At 33.3% G+C, this 15,874-nt stretch overlaps 1 protein-coding gene across 3 annotated transcripts in view; it reads left to right on the top strand.

Moving 5' to 3' along the window:
* The first annotated feature begins 2,707 nt into the window (after positions 1–2,707).
* LOC126745779 (uncharacterized) overlaps positions 2,708–15,874 on the top strand; it is a 230,574-nt gene continuing 217,407 nt past the window's right edge. For 2 of the 3 annotated variants that reach the window (XM_050453768.1, XM_050453769.1), the window contains exon 1: positions 2,708–2,876. In XM_050453768.1, the coding sequence (XP_050309725.1) occupies positions 2,801–2,876 (76 nt within the window). In that variant the 5' untranslated portion in view covers positions 2,708–2,800. The remainder of the gene's footprint in view (positions 2,877–15,874) is intronic. The other variant, XM_050453767.1, reaches the window with a different exon arrangement.

The raw sequence follows: 15,874 nt of genomic DNA, 5'->3' as shown, positions 1-15,874 counted from the left end.
ATTTGATTTTTGTTGCGATGTTGGTGATACAAGAGACAAAGTTCTAATTAATTATAGACGAAATTCTCAATGCAGCTGCTATTGGAGGTTTAGATTTAAGCGACGATGATGTCGAAGATGCTCTTCTTTGGCATTTATTTCAAAATGAGGCTCTTAGAACATTGAAAGGCCTTTCAATGTTCTAAGATGAGGCTTTAGGAGGCTTTAGGAAAGAGAGCTGATTTTTATGGGCTATTTATTCTAGACCAAATTACAAATTCTGCAACGAAATCTAAATTTCGATTCATAAACGCGGCTTACTTGGATATAATCCCTGCTGGCCGCAAATACAGTGAAAGCTCTCCTTGCGGACAGCTCCTATAAGCGGACATCTCTTTCAACCGGACAAAGTTCCTGGAACCGAATTTCAGCATATCATTTTTAATGTTAAATGCATTCCGATAAGCGGACGCTCTTATAAGCGGACGCGGACACTAGATTTTTCTGTATGTGATCAAAAGATCTCCCATAAGCGGACGCGAAACTCTAATACCCGGACGATTTTTAGTTCCGCTTATTGCAATGCACATATTTCGTTGGCTAGCCAGTATGTAATCTTGTGGTTTATCTTCAGTTCAAGCAAATTCGTAGTTGATTGAGATATTTTATTATTGTAACTGTAAAATGGCACCAAAAAAAGGATGCTCTCGTTAAAGGAAAAGATGGAAGTTGTTAACGTATTAGACAGAGAAAGTGTTTCAGTTCGTCATTTGGCAAAGAGGTTTAATATTGGGAAAACGCAAGCAGCTGCCAAAAATAAGGAAGATATCAGGAGTAAATGGCAATCAGGAACTAATATAAATCAAAAGAAGGATTTTTTAAAAAAGGAAGGTTTTGCAATAGACAAAACATGTTTTGAGTGGTTTGTGAAAGCTAGAAGTCAGAATATGCCAATCTCAGGGCTGTTAGTGAAAATGAAAGCTAAAGAAATCGCCATTACTTTGGGCTATAATAATTTCAGTGCGTCCGACGGGTGGCTGCAAAAGTGGCGCAAGAGACATACTGTGAGTTTCAAATGCATATCTGGCGAAGCTGCTGCAGTAAATCAAGTTAATGTGTCACAATTTTTGGAGAAACTTCCGTCCATGTTGCTTGGCTACAAACCAGAAGACTTGTACAACGCAGATGAAAGTGGACTCTTTTTCGCGCATTCCCCGACAAAACTCTATCCCTTAAAGGAGGAACATGTGTAGGTGAAAAGTTGTCTAAAGGTAGACTAACCATTTTATTCTGTGCAAATATGGCCGGTGAAAAATGCGATTTGATTGTGATCGGGAAAGCGGCTCGTCCCCGTGCTTTAAAAAACGTTGCTATTAAGGATCTACCAGCGACTTGGAAATCCAACAAAAAGGCATGGATGACCCGAGAAATCATGTCTGAGTGGTTACTGGAATGCGACCGGAAAATGGGAATCCAAAAAAGGCAAGTTTTTTTATTTTTAGATAATGTATGCTCTCATCCTCGTGATCTGAAAATGAAAATGTGAAAATTATATTTTTACCGCCAAACACAAGTTCGGCTTGTCAGCCCTTGGATCAAGGTATTGTACAGAACTAAATTTTATTAGTTCGGCATTTGATTTTAAAACACATTTTAACAAAAATTGGCGATGTCCAAAGCTTATCTGAGCTTACAAAGTCTATTAATGTGTTAGAGGCTTTGTATTTTATAAAAGCAGCATGGGATAAAGTAAATTCTACAATTAAGAACTGTTTTGCCAAAGCTGGATTCAGAAAAAGTGGATGTAGCTCAGAATTTGCCGAGCAAAATTATTGCGATGCTGAAGACGATCTGCACTTAGCGACACTTGCTCAGTTACTGCGACATGCCAAACATTTAGGAGTAGCAGACCCCCAGAAAGTAGATGATTTCCTGGCCTTAGACAATAACATAACAACAGAAGACAATGCCATTGACAACTTTTCCAATTTGGATGTAGAAAGCCCATGCCAACTTGAATATGGTAGTCCAAACGACTCAAAAGAAGAAGTGGAACTGGTGGATTCACTAAGAGGTTCAAAAACTATAAATTCATATAGGGAAGCTCTAAATCATATTTCTATATTGGAAAAATTTGCTTAAGATGATTTCACTGCATTTCAACATTTCTCCTTCAGCAAAAGATGGTGAAATTTTTAAACGTTTTTCAAAAAGCTAAAGAATAATGTTTTTTTTTAATTCTCGTACCATGTATTGAAGCATTTATGTTTTTGTATGCGTGTACATACATATAGATATATAGCATAAATACATACTTTAAAAATGTGGCGAGTTTGTTTCATTTTCCTCATGATTATATACCCCGTTATTTATACTCTATACTCACATACTCTCTTTTAAACGCACACCTCCCATAAGCGGACAAAAGTTACGGAACCGAGAGTGTCCGCTTATGGGAGCTTTCACTGTAATTGCATATTAGGATAATCCGTGAAGAACCTATGCCTATGCATCCCGTAGAACCCTAGTGTGAATGAGGTAAACTGGCCATGCGCTGTTTCAATTTATACATTTACGTTCTCGGTATCACTATATCTCTCGGTATACTATAATACCCGATTTTACGAGTTTCCTCATCTACCTTAATATTCGGTCAAATGGGAAATGTCAAAATATCAGCTGATTTTGACAATTGACAGAAGTGTCATTCTTGACAAGTGTCTGGAATGTTAAGAAAATATATATTTTTTTAAAATTTATACGGGAATTATTTACAGACTAATTAATATTTAATAAACGTTATACCGATTATCGTCGCGAAATGCCTAAACGGGTCGTAAAACTTGCCGAAAAGCGGATTTCGAGGAAGGACATAAACTGCGTCGAAACCGAAACCGGTGAGTATTATAATAGTCTATTCAATATTTTTCTTAAATTATGCAGTAGCATGCTATATTTTGTTAGTAAACGTTTTTATAACAATATGAATTTATAAATACAGTATGTTAAGAACAGAACTTCTCAACTATTAAGCTTCAAACGTAATATCCCCCTCATACTTAAGGTTATGTAAATTCGTTTGTTTACTAATATAAAAAGTAAACAAGTACATAATGTACTGGCTGGTATGACATAGTTTTGATAAGATGTAATAATTGACTAATCAAAGCAGTTAGATTTTTTTTATTACAACTGGTTTCAGCATATTTAATGTCATATTTAATACACTAGTTTTTAATACTTAACCTAAGTTAATAAGTTTGTAGGAGGTTAATTCCTGATTATAAATTTTACATAAAGTGGTTATTCAAATTTATATTTGCCACACAAACATTTAATAATACAATAAACTACAGCTATTTATAGTATATACAGTGGTAAATAGTAGGACTGTCCTTCAATTATAAGAAAAACTTAATCTATACCAACAATATACATACCTGAGTAATCTAATCTGTACCAGTATACTGCCCAACTATGGAAAAATGCAGTATCTGCTAATCAGCAAATTTGTGGAAAAAAGGCAAAAACTTTAAGTTCATTTGCCAAGCTTTTTTTAAAGCAAACTTTAAACAAAAATGTGTTCTTATATTAAAGACAATATCAGAAATGTTTTTTCAATAAGCAAAAACGTTTTTTAGTTCTACAGTAATTAATTAAGCCAATTACTGCTTTTCTCCATTGAATTAAATATCCTTCTGAGGCAACCATAAAGCAGTAAGTGTCACATACTGCTTTTCTGCATTGATTTTTTATTATACTGCTTTTAAGTGTTGGGTAATAATGAAAAATAACACAGGTAAACTTTGAACATTTTTATTTATTGAGTCACTCTTTTTTTGTTACATTTCTTTTTAATATTTTGTGTTTTTTGTTAGGCGGTAAACACAGGTAAATTAAGCCAGAATTCTTTTCAATTTTCGGTCATTAGGCTCAACAAATTTTTTATAATAGTTGCTTTTTTTTCCTCGCTAATTCCACATGGAATAGTAAACTGAAGAGGGTCAGAAATTGTTTTTATTTTATATACATCACTCCGAAGGAAATTAAGTGTTTTAAAGTTTTCACTTTCTAGATCACATTGGACCATTAAGTCAAAAGATCCTCGTGTTGCTTTTACATGGACAATATCCGATAGCAATATCTTTTCTTTGTTAGTTGTCATGTTTCTCTTATTAACTGATGACAAGTCTTTAAACTCATAGAAATCAGTTATCATCATTTCTTTTGTTTCAATTTTTCCTCCATTTGCTTTTTGAATAGTGGTGACGAAATCATTAAAGTCACAAGTTTTTTTTTGACACTTAAGTGATAGTTCAATTTGATGGTGTAGGGAGTCGGCTGACATAAACGTATGACCAGCCTCAAAATAAAAAAAGTCAATAGTCCGAGCTGCCACTCTTTAAGAATTGACAATGTAAACAAGAAATGTCATTATTGCCCAATTTTTATTTTGGGAAGAGCAGTTATCGAGCCAAAATATAAAATTTTCAGTGTCTCTATGTCAAAATATGAACTGAAAGAAACAACTTATCAACTCCTCTTTCCCTCTTCCCCGTATGGCTTTATGCCAAGTAACTGCAAATAGTAATACTTTTCTGGCATTGGATTTTTTTGAACCAAGGGGTGCAAAAGTTTCGTTGTAAGCTACTAACCTTTGAATAAACAAAACTTTTTTAAAACTTTCCATCCATGGAAGCATGACCATTTTTTCTAAATCTGCTGAAACGAAAACTGTTTTACAATCGTAGTCAGTGTTTGCATGTGCTTTATATAGATTTCTGGCGATTTTGGCCTTATTTATGTGATTTGACCATTTCTTGCAAACTGAGCACTCTGGGTTAAAATTTTCACTTTGGTGCTCATGAAGATTCATAACTTCGCAAATTTCACATTCTTCATGGCCCAGTTTTGTAAATCTAATGTTTTCTGCAAATAATATTTTTCTACATGCTTCATATCCACATTTGTGTTCTGGGTGTTTTTCTATAAAATCTTGATGCATAGAAACAATGGTTACATCGCTGATGGGCAGGTATTTCACGTAAGGAGCATGCTCACGTCGGTAGTGGGAAATGCTTGGATGAAACGTTTCGATATGATTTAATATCAATTGCCTATCAATTTTTTTGGCTGGAGGATTATGTCCCCTGCGGTCTTTATCTGGTCATATTGATCCTGGTCCAGTTTTGTGCAAAACATTAAAAATAACTCTGTCATTTTTTGGATGATATCCCAGTGTGGTTAAATAAATAATCTTACATACATCCACTGACATTCCACTGTCTTGAGTTAATTTGTAAGAAAAAGTTAAATTTCGTTGAGAATATCCAGCAGTTATAGTTCTCTTTTTAACTGACACTCGTCTACATGAATTTAAGATAAACTTTCTTTGATCATACCATGTTAAAGACCAAAAACTGTCATGAATTGATTGTCTTTGTTCTTCTTTTATTCATTTCTTGCACTTTTTGCTGCACGAATCTTTGCAGGCTTCTCTAAGTGGATGTTTTGTTATATTTTTAAGTTTAGACCTTTCTTTCCATGATATTTTTCTTCTTTTTCATATTTCTCTTTCTCTGTATTTCTTTTAAATTGAGTAATTCAATATCTTGCTCATCTTGAAATATATCTTGTAAAGAGTCATGCGATTGAATTTCTTCTGGATTTTCCACAACTTGCAAGTCGGGTATTATGTCCGAATTCTCATTATTACCGTCACTACGTTCATAAAGTACATTTTCCAATTGAGTCAAATTATTCTGGAGAATGGGTTCCTGAATTTCTTGAAAATCATTCCCCAGTGACAAATCTGAATGATCTTCAATCGTTGCAGGTACTCTAAAAAGATTAGTTAAATAAAAAAACAGTTTGAACAGTTATTTTTACGTCGAATTTAAAAATAAAAAAAATTTACATCCATTTTTAAATATGCAACTGAACAGTGTAATTGAAAAGTGTTAATATTTCTTATACACTACTTACCAAGGTTCTCTTCAAAATTAATAACTCATATTATATTTCCCAAATTTTGTGTCCACATTTCATCTCTGTTATTATAGGATTCCCCAATTTTGTCTGCATCTAATCCTACCAGTTCTGTCTGCATAGTAGGATTTACTGAAAATTGTAAGAATACATACCCATAATTTAAACCTATTTTTTAGTGCTTTTAGCGGACATAATATACTTAATTTAAAACATTTTCACAAGATTTTTACCTATGTTAGTACTTTCATTCTGCAAAATTATAAAGCTGTGTTGAGACGCTTCTTCGATAATATTGTAGGCTCCTCATGACATATTTCTTCCCCCATATTACTGGAATTTTTATTCATCGCCATTTGTAGAATCAATTCTGTTCTAAAAATAGCATTAATTATATTAACTTATGTGCGAAATTTGGTTAAGATCGATTAAATATTTTAAAAGCTATGACAAAAAAAAACAATTATTATTTGTAACTTGACACCCTGTACCCTTGCTATAAATCATTTTTGAGCAAAATTTTATTGAAAAAAATTTTTATTTATTTTACTTCTTCAAATCCACATAAATAAATAATTATCTCTTTTACACTTACCTTTTTTTGTCCATTTTCACTGTGAATTTACAACTACTTACTAACTAAAAAAACTAATCAACGCTCGTTGTCACTGTGCAAGTATGGCTGATTGAACACGAGGTATTATTTTTGCAAGGGCCGCAGACACTAAATAGTAAGGTTACAAACTGAACAAAACCACCTGATGCATCGCAAGAAAACAGCATCTATTTGTTTACCCAAAGAAACTGCCTACTTGTGTTGTATTATACACTTACTGCTTTTTTATGTTGTCACAAAAGTCACTTAATCCAACACAAGAAAGCAGCAACTATTTTTTTACAAAAAGATACTGCCTATTTGCTTTGTATTATATATTTACTGCTTTCTTCTGTTGTAAATGCTTTACTTATTTAAAAGACAGTAAGTATTTTTATATTTTTCTTACTAAGTAAATGATTTTACTGCTTTTTTGCATTGGTTTAGGATGTAAAATTTGCATATCTTTCCAGCAAAGCAAAAAAACGATTTTTACATTTTTTGACAGTCGCTGCCTTTCTCCATAGTTGGGCAGTATAGACCTGCACTTGTACTTGTACCAAGACTTGTACATATATTTGCCTAAAACTTACAAAAAATATATTCCAAAAATTTGTTTAGTCTGTTATTGTGATATTTGCAATAAAATTAAATTTAGTGTCATTAAAAAAATCAAGTCAGATGACAGTGTAGTATACAGGTGCAACATAAGTGATGACTTATGTTACTAATCTTAAGGGTTGATTCCTTGTGATTTTTTAAGTAAAAAAATTCATATAAACATTTATCAGGAGATGCATACTTTGCGAGATACAGAAAAAATGTTGAAGTACACAGAAAACAAACACATTTCAATCAGCTAATCATTTGTGACGGCATTGCAATTATTATTAAGGCCCAAAACCATTGTGTGTACTGAAATATGACAATGAAGAACAAGATATATAAAAAAATTAAGCGATCATAAGTGGCATTTTTAGTTGGGCAAAATGTAAGAGATATAAAATTAATTGACAGACTATAAAAATTTCAACAGACTCGGTACACATGTTTTTTTAAAAATTAATAAAAGATCAAAAATCAATTTAAAAAAAGTTTAACACCCTGTATCTGGAAAATAAAGCTTCTCCGGACATACATTTTTATAAACTTTTTTACTTAAAAAATTCCCTGGAATCATGTCTTAAAATTAAAGTCATTACTTATGTTACATCCTGTATATATGAAAGAATTAGTGAATATTTTTTGGTTAACTATTTTTGGCACAGCAATGGTCAGCCATATTTTTTCTTAATAGGATTTGGAGCCCTTGGAGAGAAAGGTAGGTAAGCTATATGTAATATATGTGTGATATATTTGGATTTGGTTTGCCTATCCTATATTAAGATTAATAATAAGCCATTTTTGAAATTTACTTTCTTAATGGAACAACATGAATGGGACTGTAATACACAGAAGCAAGTAGGAGCACCTCTGTTGCATTCTCTAACTTATTAAATTCTTTCATATTTTGTTTTATTGTTATTGTTTGTTTTATTTTTATTGTTGAGTTATATTTTAGTTCATTTACATTCTTTATTGTCTATTTTTGGTATAAATTTTAGAAAAAATGAACTTACAGTTAATTTAAAAATGGAATTTTAATTTTACTAGGGAGAGAGGGAGAGCTGCTTTTTTGTCCCTTTTTTAACTCAGAATCAAATCAATGTCCATTAACATCATGACAATGTATAGGAATTTTCAATAAAATAAAACTACAATGTGAAAATAGTCTAAAATTAGAAAAAAGAAAAAATTACTTAATCTAAATAACTAAATCTAGTCATTAAAACTACAGTTAAAGAACTCTGTCAATGACTCTGAGAGGTAACTTTTGTACCTGTGACAGTCAGGTAAAAGAGATGTATAATTTATCCTCATTTCAGGTTTTATAAAAATTAAAATCTCCACTTCTCATGTGGTTGGAAGGATTTTTTTGTACTTGACATGCACGCTGCAAGATATAGATCTTAACTATAGTTAGGATTTTTTTCTTTTTTAAAAGTACCACAACAAGTTTCTCTGGAGGAAAGTAAACACAGTACATATAATGAACACTTTTGACTTATTAGCATTCTCTCAATACTGGAGTAATCACTCCAAGCTAACAAGGCATATGAGAGAATGGAATGCACTGAGGCATAATAAAAAGCTTTTAAGTGTATATGCATCCACATGTTCCAGAAGCAGTATGATGGCATAATTGCTGCCTGAAAATCTATTGCACACAGATTTCTCTCAGGATCCCATAATAGATGTCCATGAATTACAAATCCTAAGAACTTGGCAGAGTCTTGTTGGATGAGGGTGCTTGATGACCTTCTTTTGGTGGCTTTTGAGACTGGTAGTCAGTACCCGAGACAACTGCTGACGTATCATCCACAATATAGCTATCATTAACCAGAAGGAACAAGTCAGTAATAAAAAGTAAATATAAAAAGGACCCAAGAACACTTTCAACACTAAATTTCAATCACAAATTCCAAAACGGCCTGGGTTTTACCTGAAAATAGCATTCAAGTCTTTTGTGAGCTGGAGTTCTTATACTAGATAAGACCTTAATTAGTAGTAAAGCATGATTAATAGTATCAAAGCCAGTGCTGAATCCACACTGATGTTATGACAGCATACCAAAAGCATCTAAAAATGCAACAATTCTTCTTTTAAAGGAGTTTTCGAAGATCTTTGAGAATACAGGCAGGAGAGCAATAGGGCTATAGTTACTCACTTCTGCTGTCTCCCTCGTTTTATGGAGAGGTGTGTTTAGGAAAATATCACATATAACAGCTGTTTAGGAAAATATCCAAACTGAAATGATAAATTATCACAGGATAGGTAAAGGCAGAGATAATATGATCAGCACATGCTAGCAATAAGGTATCTCATCTACTTCAGATAAATTGTTTCTAGAGGCAGATTTTATCCACTGATTAGACTTGCTGTGATATGCCTTGTGTTTGGTTACATAAGGAAAGCTCATATTAAACAAACTGAAGAGTGTCAAAGAAAGTAAGAAAATTTACTTTCAAAATCCAGTGTCTCAAGGGCTGACAGCCACTGTTCTTTGTAAATTAAAACAAGCTCACATTAAACAAACTGAAGAGTGTCAAAGAAAGTAAGAAAATTTACTTTCAAAATCCAGTGTCTCAAGGGCTGACAGCCACTGTTCTTTGGACGACAAGTTGGTAAGTGTAAGTTCACTCACTATAGAAAATTTGCCTAAATCAGGGCTTAAGTTTCCCATGTGAAAACCCAGAATCTGAATACAAGTTGAAAACAGTGCAGCTTTAGTGAATGTAATTTTAATCAAGGTACAGGATGATCCCTGAGTTGTAGAAGGTTGAGAAAGAATTTATTTAACACCTAAAGCTAAATGCGTCGACAATAAATGTACTGCTTTTCTACATCTGGAAATAAAATTATATTTAAAATCATCACAAAACGAATTAAAATATTAGGTTTACATAGAGGAATGGAAAGGATAGGTGCATAATTTTTATTATTGAATATACTGCAAACTATTGAGGTCAGAATTCGAATAATTGGTATTCAGAAAAACATTTGAGAACTTGAAGCCTGAGGGACATTGATAAAGAGAGGAAAAGAATTAGTGGTTTATGCTGAGCTACGACTTTCTACATGACAACTATTTCCTATATATTCCAATCAGAGATAGAATTTATATATATAGCGCAGTTATGATTAATGAGTTGCTTGTCAGGATCCAGGGATTCCTAGTTACCATAAACTAAATTGCCCGATTAAATGGGATCGTTCATGCACGTTAGTTAATAAAATACTTGCTACTTGTACTATTCGTGTCTGAACTATGGTAAGGAAAAGGGGAATTCGAGGATAGGTGGCGCAGAAGGTGAGATGGCGCAATGGTTTTACAGCGCCGCCGCTAACGTTAAAGGGGAGCGGCTGTGCTCTGAGGTACTTCAGTTCATATCAGGCATGCCACCGCACCGTTTGTGTTCATCGGTTAAATGTCTATTTAAATATCAATTTATACGTGATCCGTATAGTGCAAAAATATTTAAATTTAACAATAATTTGATTCACAGTATCGTGTCAGGTAAGTAAAAACATTTAAGTTTTGTTATATAACCTCAAAATAGCGCATATTTCAAAACGTGTTTAGTTTTTGAGGTGCGCCATCTCTCCTCTCACAAGGAGGATAGATGGTTAACTTATTTTTGAGGTAAGATTAATATTTATTTTTCTTTTCAGTATGCCCACCAAATACAAGCATACTGAAAGTTGTTCCAGGGCTAGTTGCACCGAATAACAGTTAGCCGACGCCATTCAAGCCGTTAAGGAAAATAGAATGGGTGTTAATGAGGCTGCTCGTAATTTTGGGGTACCGGCAACCACTCAACGAAGAAGAAAATTGGCAGACAATATGAAGAAAGGTCCTATTGGACCCTCCTCCACGTTAGGCGAAGCTGCTGAAAAAAAGTTGGCCACACATATCCTAAAACTTCAAAAAAATGGATTTTCTCCTACTCGAACTGATGTGCGAAGTATGGCTTTTAGATTGGCCGAACAGCTGGGTATTAAACATAATTTTAATAAGGAATTGAGATTAGCTGGCTGCAGTTATTTCTGCAGAGAAACCCAAGGCTGTCAGTGAGAAAAGCAGAAGGGGTCTCCATCGATCCTTGGGTATGAACAAAAAAGATGTTGAGACTTACTTTCAGCTGCTAGAAAGTACTATGACCGAGAATGATCTTATGAATAAACCTGGACACATCTACAATATGGATGAGACGGGTTTACAACTTAATAATAGGCCGGGGCATGTTATTGTTAAAAAAGGATCTAAAAACATCGCAAGTATCAGCTCCGGTGAAAAGGAAGAAAACAATACGGTTATAGCCTGTTGTAATGCGGAAGGCGTTTTTCTTCCCCCAACCTGCGTCATGAAAGGAAAAAACAAAAAGCAAGAGTTCGAGGATGGGATGCCTCCGCGATCCTTGGTTTATATGTCAGAAAGATGGGCTTATGTCAACAGTGACATATTTTTTCAGTAGCTCAAAGATCAGTTCGTTCCGAGAAAGCCGACAGGGACAGTTTTGTTACTGCTTGATGGTCATGCTTCAAACTGCAATAACGTTGAGATGCTAGAATACTGTACTGAACACAACATCATACTGCTTTGCTTTCCAAGTCATACGACGCAATTTTTACAACCACTAGATAGATGTTTTTTTAGATCGTTAAAATTAAACTACTACTCAGCTTGCGGTTTATATATTAAAAATAATCCAGGACGAAAGCTCACTAGATTACAATTTGGAAAGTTACTTGCTGAAGGATGGAACAAGTCTGCAACTGTAAATAATGGAACTTCGGCATTCTGCCATTTAATTATTCTGCCATCCCAGATGACGCCTATTTGACTGAAAATAGTATCGTACTTGAGGCTCCCGATGCAGGTGAAAATAAAATTCCAGATGGTAGTTCTCAAAGTTTTACCAAAGCTTATCTGATGATAATCAACAACCTTGCTGCAGTTGGCAGACTGAAGATGATTTTGTACCAGAAAAACAAAATGAATCGGTTATAGAAACTAATGCAAATACTCCCGTCAAAAGTACCCCTGGAAAAATGCTAGATATAATCTCACCCGTTCCAGTTGTTTCCGCTAACTTTAATTCGGTTCGCAAAAAGGAGCAAGCAGCTGGCGGAAATTTTAACTAGGTACAGAGACAAGAATTGGCGAAAAAAAGAACAAAGCGTCTAAAAAAACACAGAAAGTAATAAAGACCAGTAAATTAAAACCAGTTTTGAAGAAGCCAAAAGTAACCAAAAAGAAAATTGAGAGAGCTGCCAAAAGCGACTCATCCTCAGACGAAGATCTAGAGCCACCGACATTGGATGACTCTTCAGATGATATGGACGACGATGACCAAGCTTGCACCGGTTGTGGCGAAATATATTCCCAAACCACAAAATCTGACGACTGGGTTGATTGCTTGCGTTGCTCCAAATGGTTTCACGATTCCTGCTCCCAGTTTGTGAACTTTTGCCATGACTGTGGTGTGGTTGTATCCAAAACAAAGTGACATTTTGGCCAAAACACCTTTTTTTTTTCGTTGCGCCATCTCACCTCAACATCGTGGGAGAGATGGTTTTTGTAAACTATTTTTTTTTCTGTGAATTATAAGTTTTATTTTTTAATGCATTTAATTGCCTAATACATGTTTCTAAACTCAATAAAGATTCGTTAAAAAAATGAACAGTAGTTCTAACTCAACATGTTACCATGACATTTTAAAACCTGGGCCATCTATCCTCGAATTACCCTATCTGATTAACTTTTATGCATTTTGAAGGTCGGTCGCTTCAATTGCCTAAAAACTGCGTTACATTTTATTGTAAAAATCTGTTTACTTCCTCATATAAACCCGGCCAAGCGTAAAGAAAAAAATTAAATCTCGCCGAATTAATATGCAGTTGTGTTATTTATAAGATGGATTAGAGTTAATTTACTTTTTTTCCGAAACAATAAAAGCGTATAATAATTATTTTATATGATAGTATAGCAGGGCATAATAAGTAGTTAGGTCAATCTATGTTTAATTTTCAATAAGTTTGGTTAGCAAGCATATTACGCATATTTCTAAATGCTTACTGATATTTTTGTTTTAACTTAACTAGATAGTCATCGCTCGTATATTAATGTTTCTTTTAATGATTTTTATGGTAAAACTATTGAAATTTTTATCCAAATCAACAAGTTTTTATAGCCCAATGTAAATTTAATGCCTTCCTAATTAAAAAGTTGAACTGGTCAAGTTCGGGTAAACAACAAACCGTGTTTACTATCCCCGGAACCAGTTTGAGGCAGATGTTAACCAAAAATACTGAAATGATGAATATTTTTTAGGCAGTGTATTTAAATTTTTCATTATTGTTATGCAGGATCCAGTTATATTAGACTGACCACAGTTAATAAATACATTAACAAGACACTGGTTGTTGTTTCATTATTAGTTTTTCTCCTCTTTCTTTGGTGGTTCTGTAGTCAAAAAGTTGTTCGTGCGGTAAAAATCTCTAAAGTTGTATATTCTCATTTAATTCTGACTTCTTGACTGAGCTTTTAACATAAAGGAAGGACCATCACTTCACAAGCAGTTACATACGTTATACAGGTTATAAGGGTTACTTTTTAATTAAGGTGTCATTGAAGACTTTTTAATGAAAAACCTCATTTAATATTTTAATTGCAGTAGGTACATATGACTGATTTTTTTAATTGTCCAATGAGGGATAGGTAATTGTGTATCTCCTGTTGATTAAATGCAAACGATGATTATATTATACATAAGTCATACTACTGCTGATACCAAAAAGTTCAATAGAAAGTGGTCTGCAAGGAGATGCATTTATTTATTTCCAGTTATACATAAAAATACATTAACAATTAAGTCACTAATCTTATAAGATGACTTAAAAGCTATCATAAAAAAGTGTAATAGAAAAATCAAAAGTTAAACCAAGAAAACTAAATATAAATTTTAATAATCAGTGGTGAACAAAATATGAAAATATGGTCAACTAAAGCAGTTCCTTCAGTTTACATTGAACCTTTTGAATGACAGAAAGAGATCAACCTGACTAGATATCTCATTATAACGTGTTTGCACTACAGAAATTGGATTGGCAAGTTTTTGTAATAAGAACATTTGACTGTAATGTCGTTCAAGTTTCTGCTAAGCCCTTCTCACCATTGATCAAAAGTGATCACTGAAAGATGTAAAATGACATTCAGATCACTAACTTTTTCTACCCTATTGATATTATTCCCCTATAGGCAAAATTAAGAAAATTCTTCCTACGAGTAAAAGATTAAAATGCAGTTTTCTGATTAGAATGAATTCAACAAGGGGCCACTATGGGTGCCTCGTGCGGTATCTGTGACCACAATATCAGACGATTAAGATCCACCACTTTCACACATTGCAACCTTCCAAACAAAAGGCTCTAAATCCATGCAAGGAGAGACTCTCTAATACCCATTGACTACAATTTACCCAGTAAAAGTTTGTGGTTAATCTGGTCAAAGGCCTTACTATAATCGGTATATAAATTGTCTACTTGCCCACCATCTTTCATTGAATTGAGATTTACCTACACAAAAACCACGTTGATGGTCTTTAAGAGATTTAAGACGGGTCCACAGTATATCCAACTATGTCAAAATCTTAGCTATAGTTGATTGAATACACTCCTGTAATGCTCGATGTTATCCTTTGCTCTAGACCTATGAATTGGCTAAATGTAGCTTCTTTTTCAAAAAGTTAGAAAATATGCTTTAAAAAGAGACATATTGAAAAGTTTAGTAAATAAATTTTGGATTTGTGGATGTGCTTGTCACACTGATTGGTGAGCGGCATTTTGTAATGCAAAAGGTGATTTTGGTTGAAAAAACTCACTAAATTAAGTATGATTAACTCAATATGGAGAGTGGCAGTAACTTTGACACGGCAACAAATTGAAGCCAGTTTTTTATTGAATTGATTTTCTTATATTTATCAACAGTATTCAAGTCAATCAATTCATTTCTAATAGTAATCAAGTCAAGGTATATTTATTAAACTGTAGAATATACGTATATCATATACGATTCTGTTTACAAAGGGAGAAAATTTCGGGATTTAAAAAAATTGATACGGGATTTACATATCTAGTTTCTAAACTCGATTACTATACCTCAAATATTTGATGAAATTCTTCTGAAGAATCACTGAATTTCGTCCATAATATCCAATTTAATAACGCTGTTTTTATAATAAATATTTTCATATAAAATTATATTAAATTTAAATAGAAAGTGTTAATAAATTAAATATTAAATATATATTTTGTGCAAAAACAGTGTTTTTTATTAACACAACCCTTACCCCCCCACCTACCCCAAACATTTGCCCGGTAAGAAATTCTTTTGAAAAATCACTGTTTTTCGCCCGTAATAACCAATCTAATGGCACTGTTTTTGTATGAAATATTTATTACTATACATATATATATAAATATATCAATTTTAAATAAACAAACTGTCTTGTTAGATTAAATATTAACGACGAAACCAGCTGATATTCATGCGTATTATTTTGGAAAACAATGATTTTCAAAAACAGTTTCTTACTGGTAAATTGTGTGGGGCGGGTGGGGGGGTAAGGGTAAAGTTAATGAAAAAGGTGTTTTTTTTTCAGAAAAGAATTTCCTGAGAAAAAAGTGCTTTTTCAGAAAATTATAGGTGAT

This window comes from Anthonomus grandis, chromosome 16 (assembly GCF_022605725.1).
Source record: "Anthonomus grandis grandis chromosome 16, icAntGran1.3, whole genome shotgun sequence".
Classification (NCBI taxonomy): Eukaryota; Metazoa; Arthropoda; class Insecta; order Coleoptera; family Curculionidae; genus Anthonomus; species Anthonomus grandis.
The sequence above is the reverse complement of the archived record's forward strand: the minus strand, read 5'-3'. Positions and strand labels throughout refer to the sequence as shown.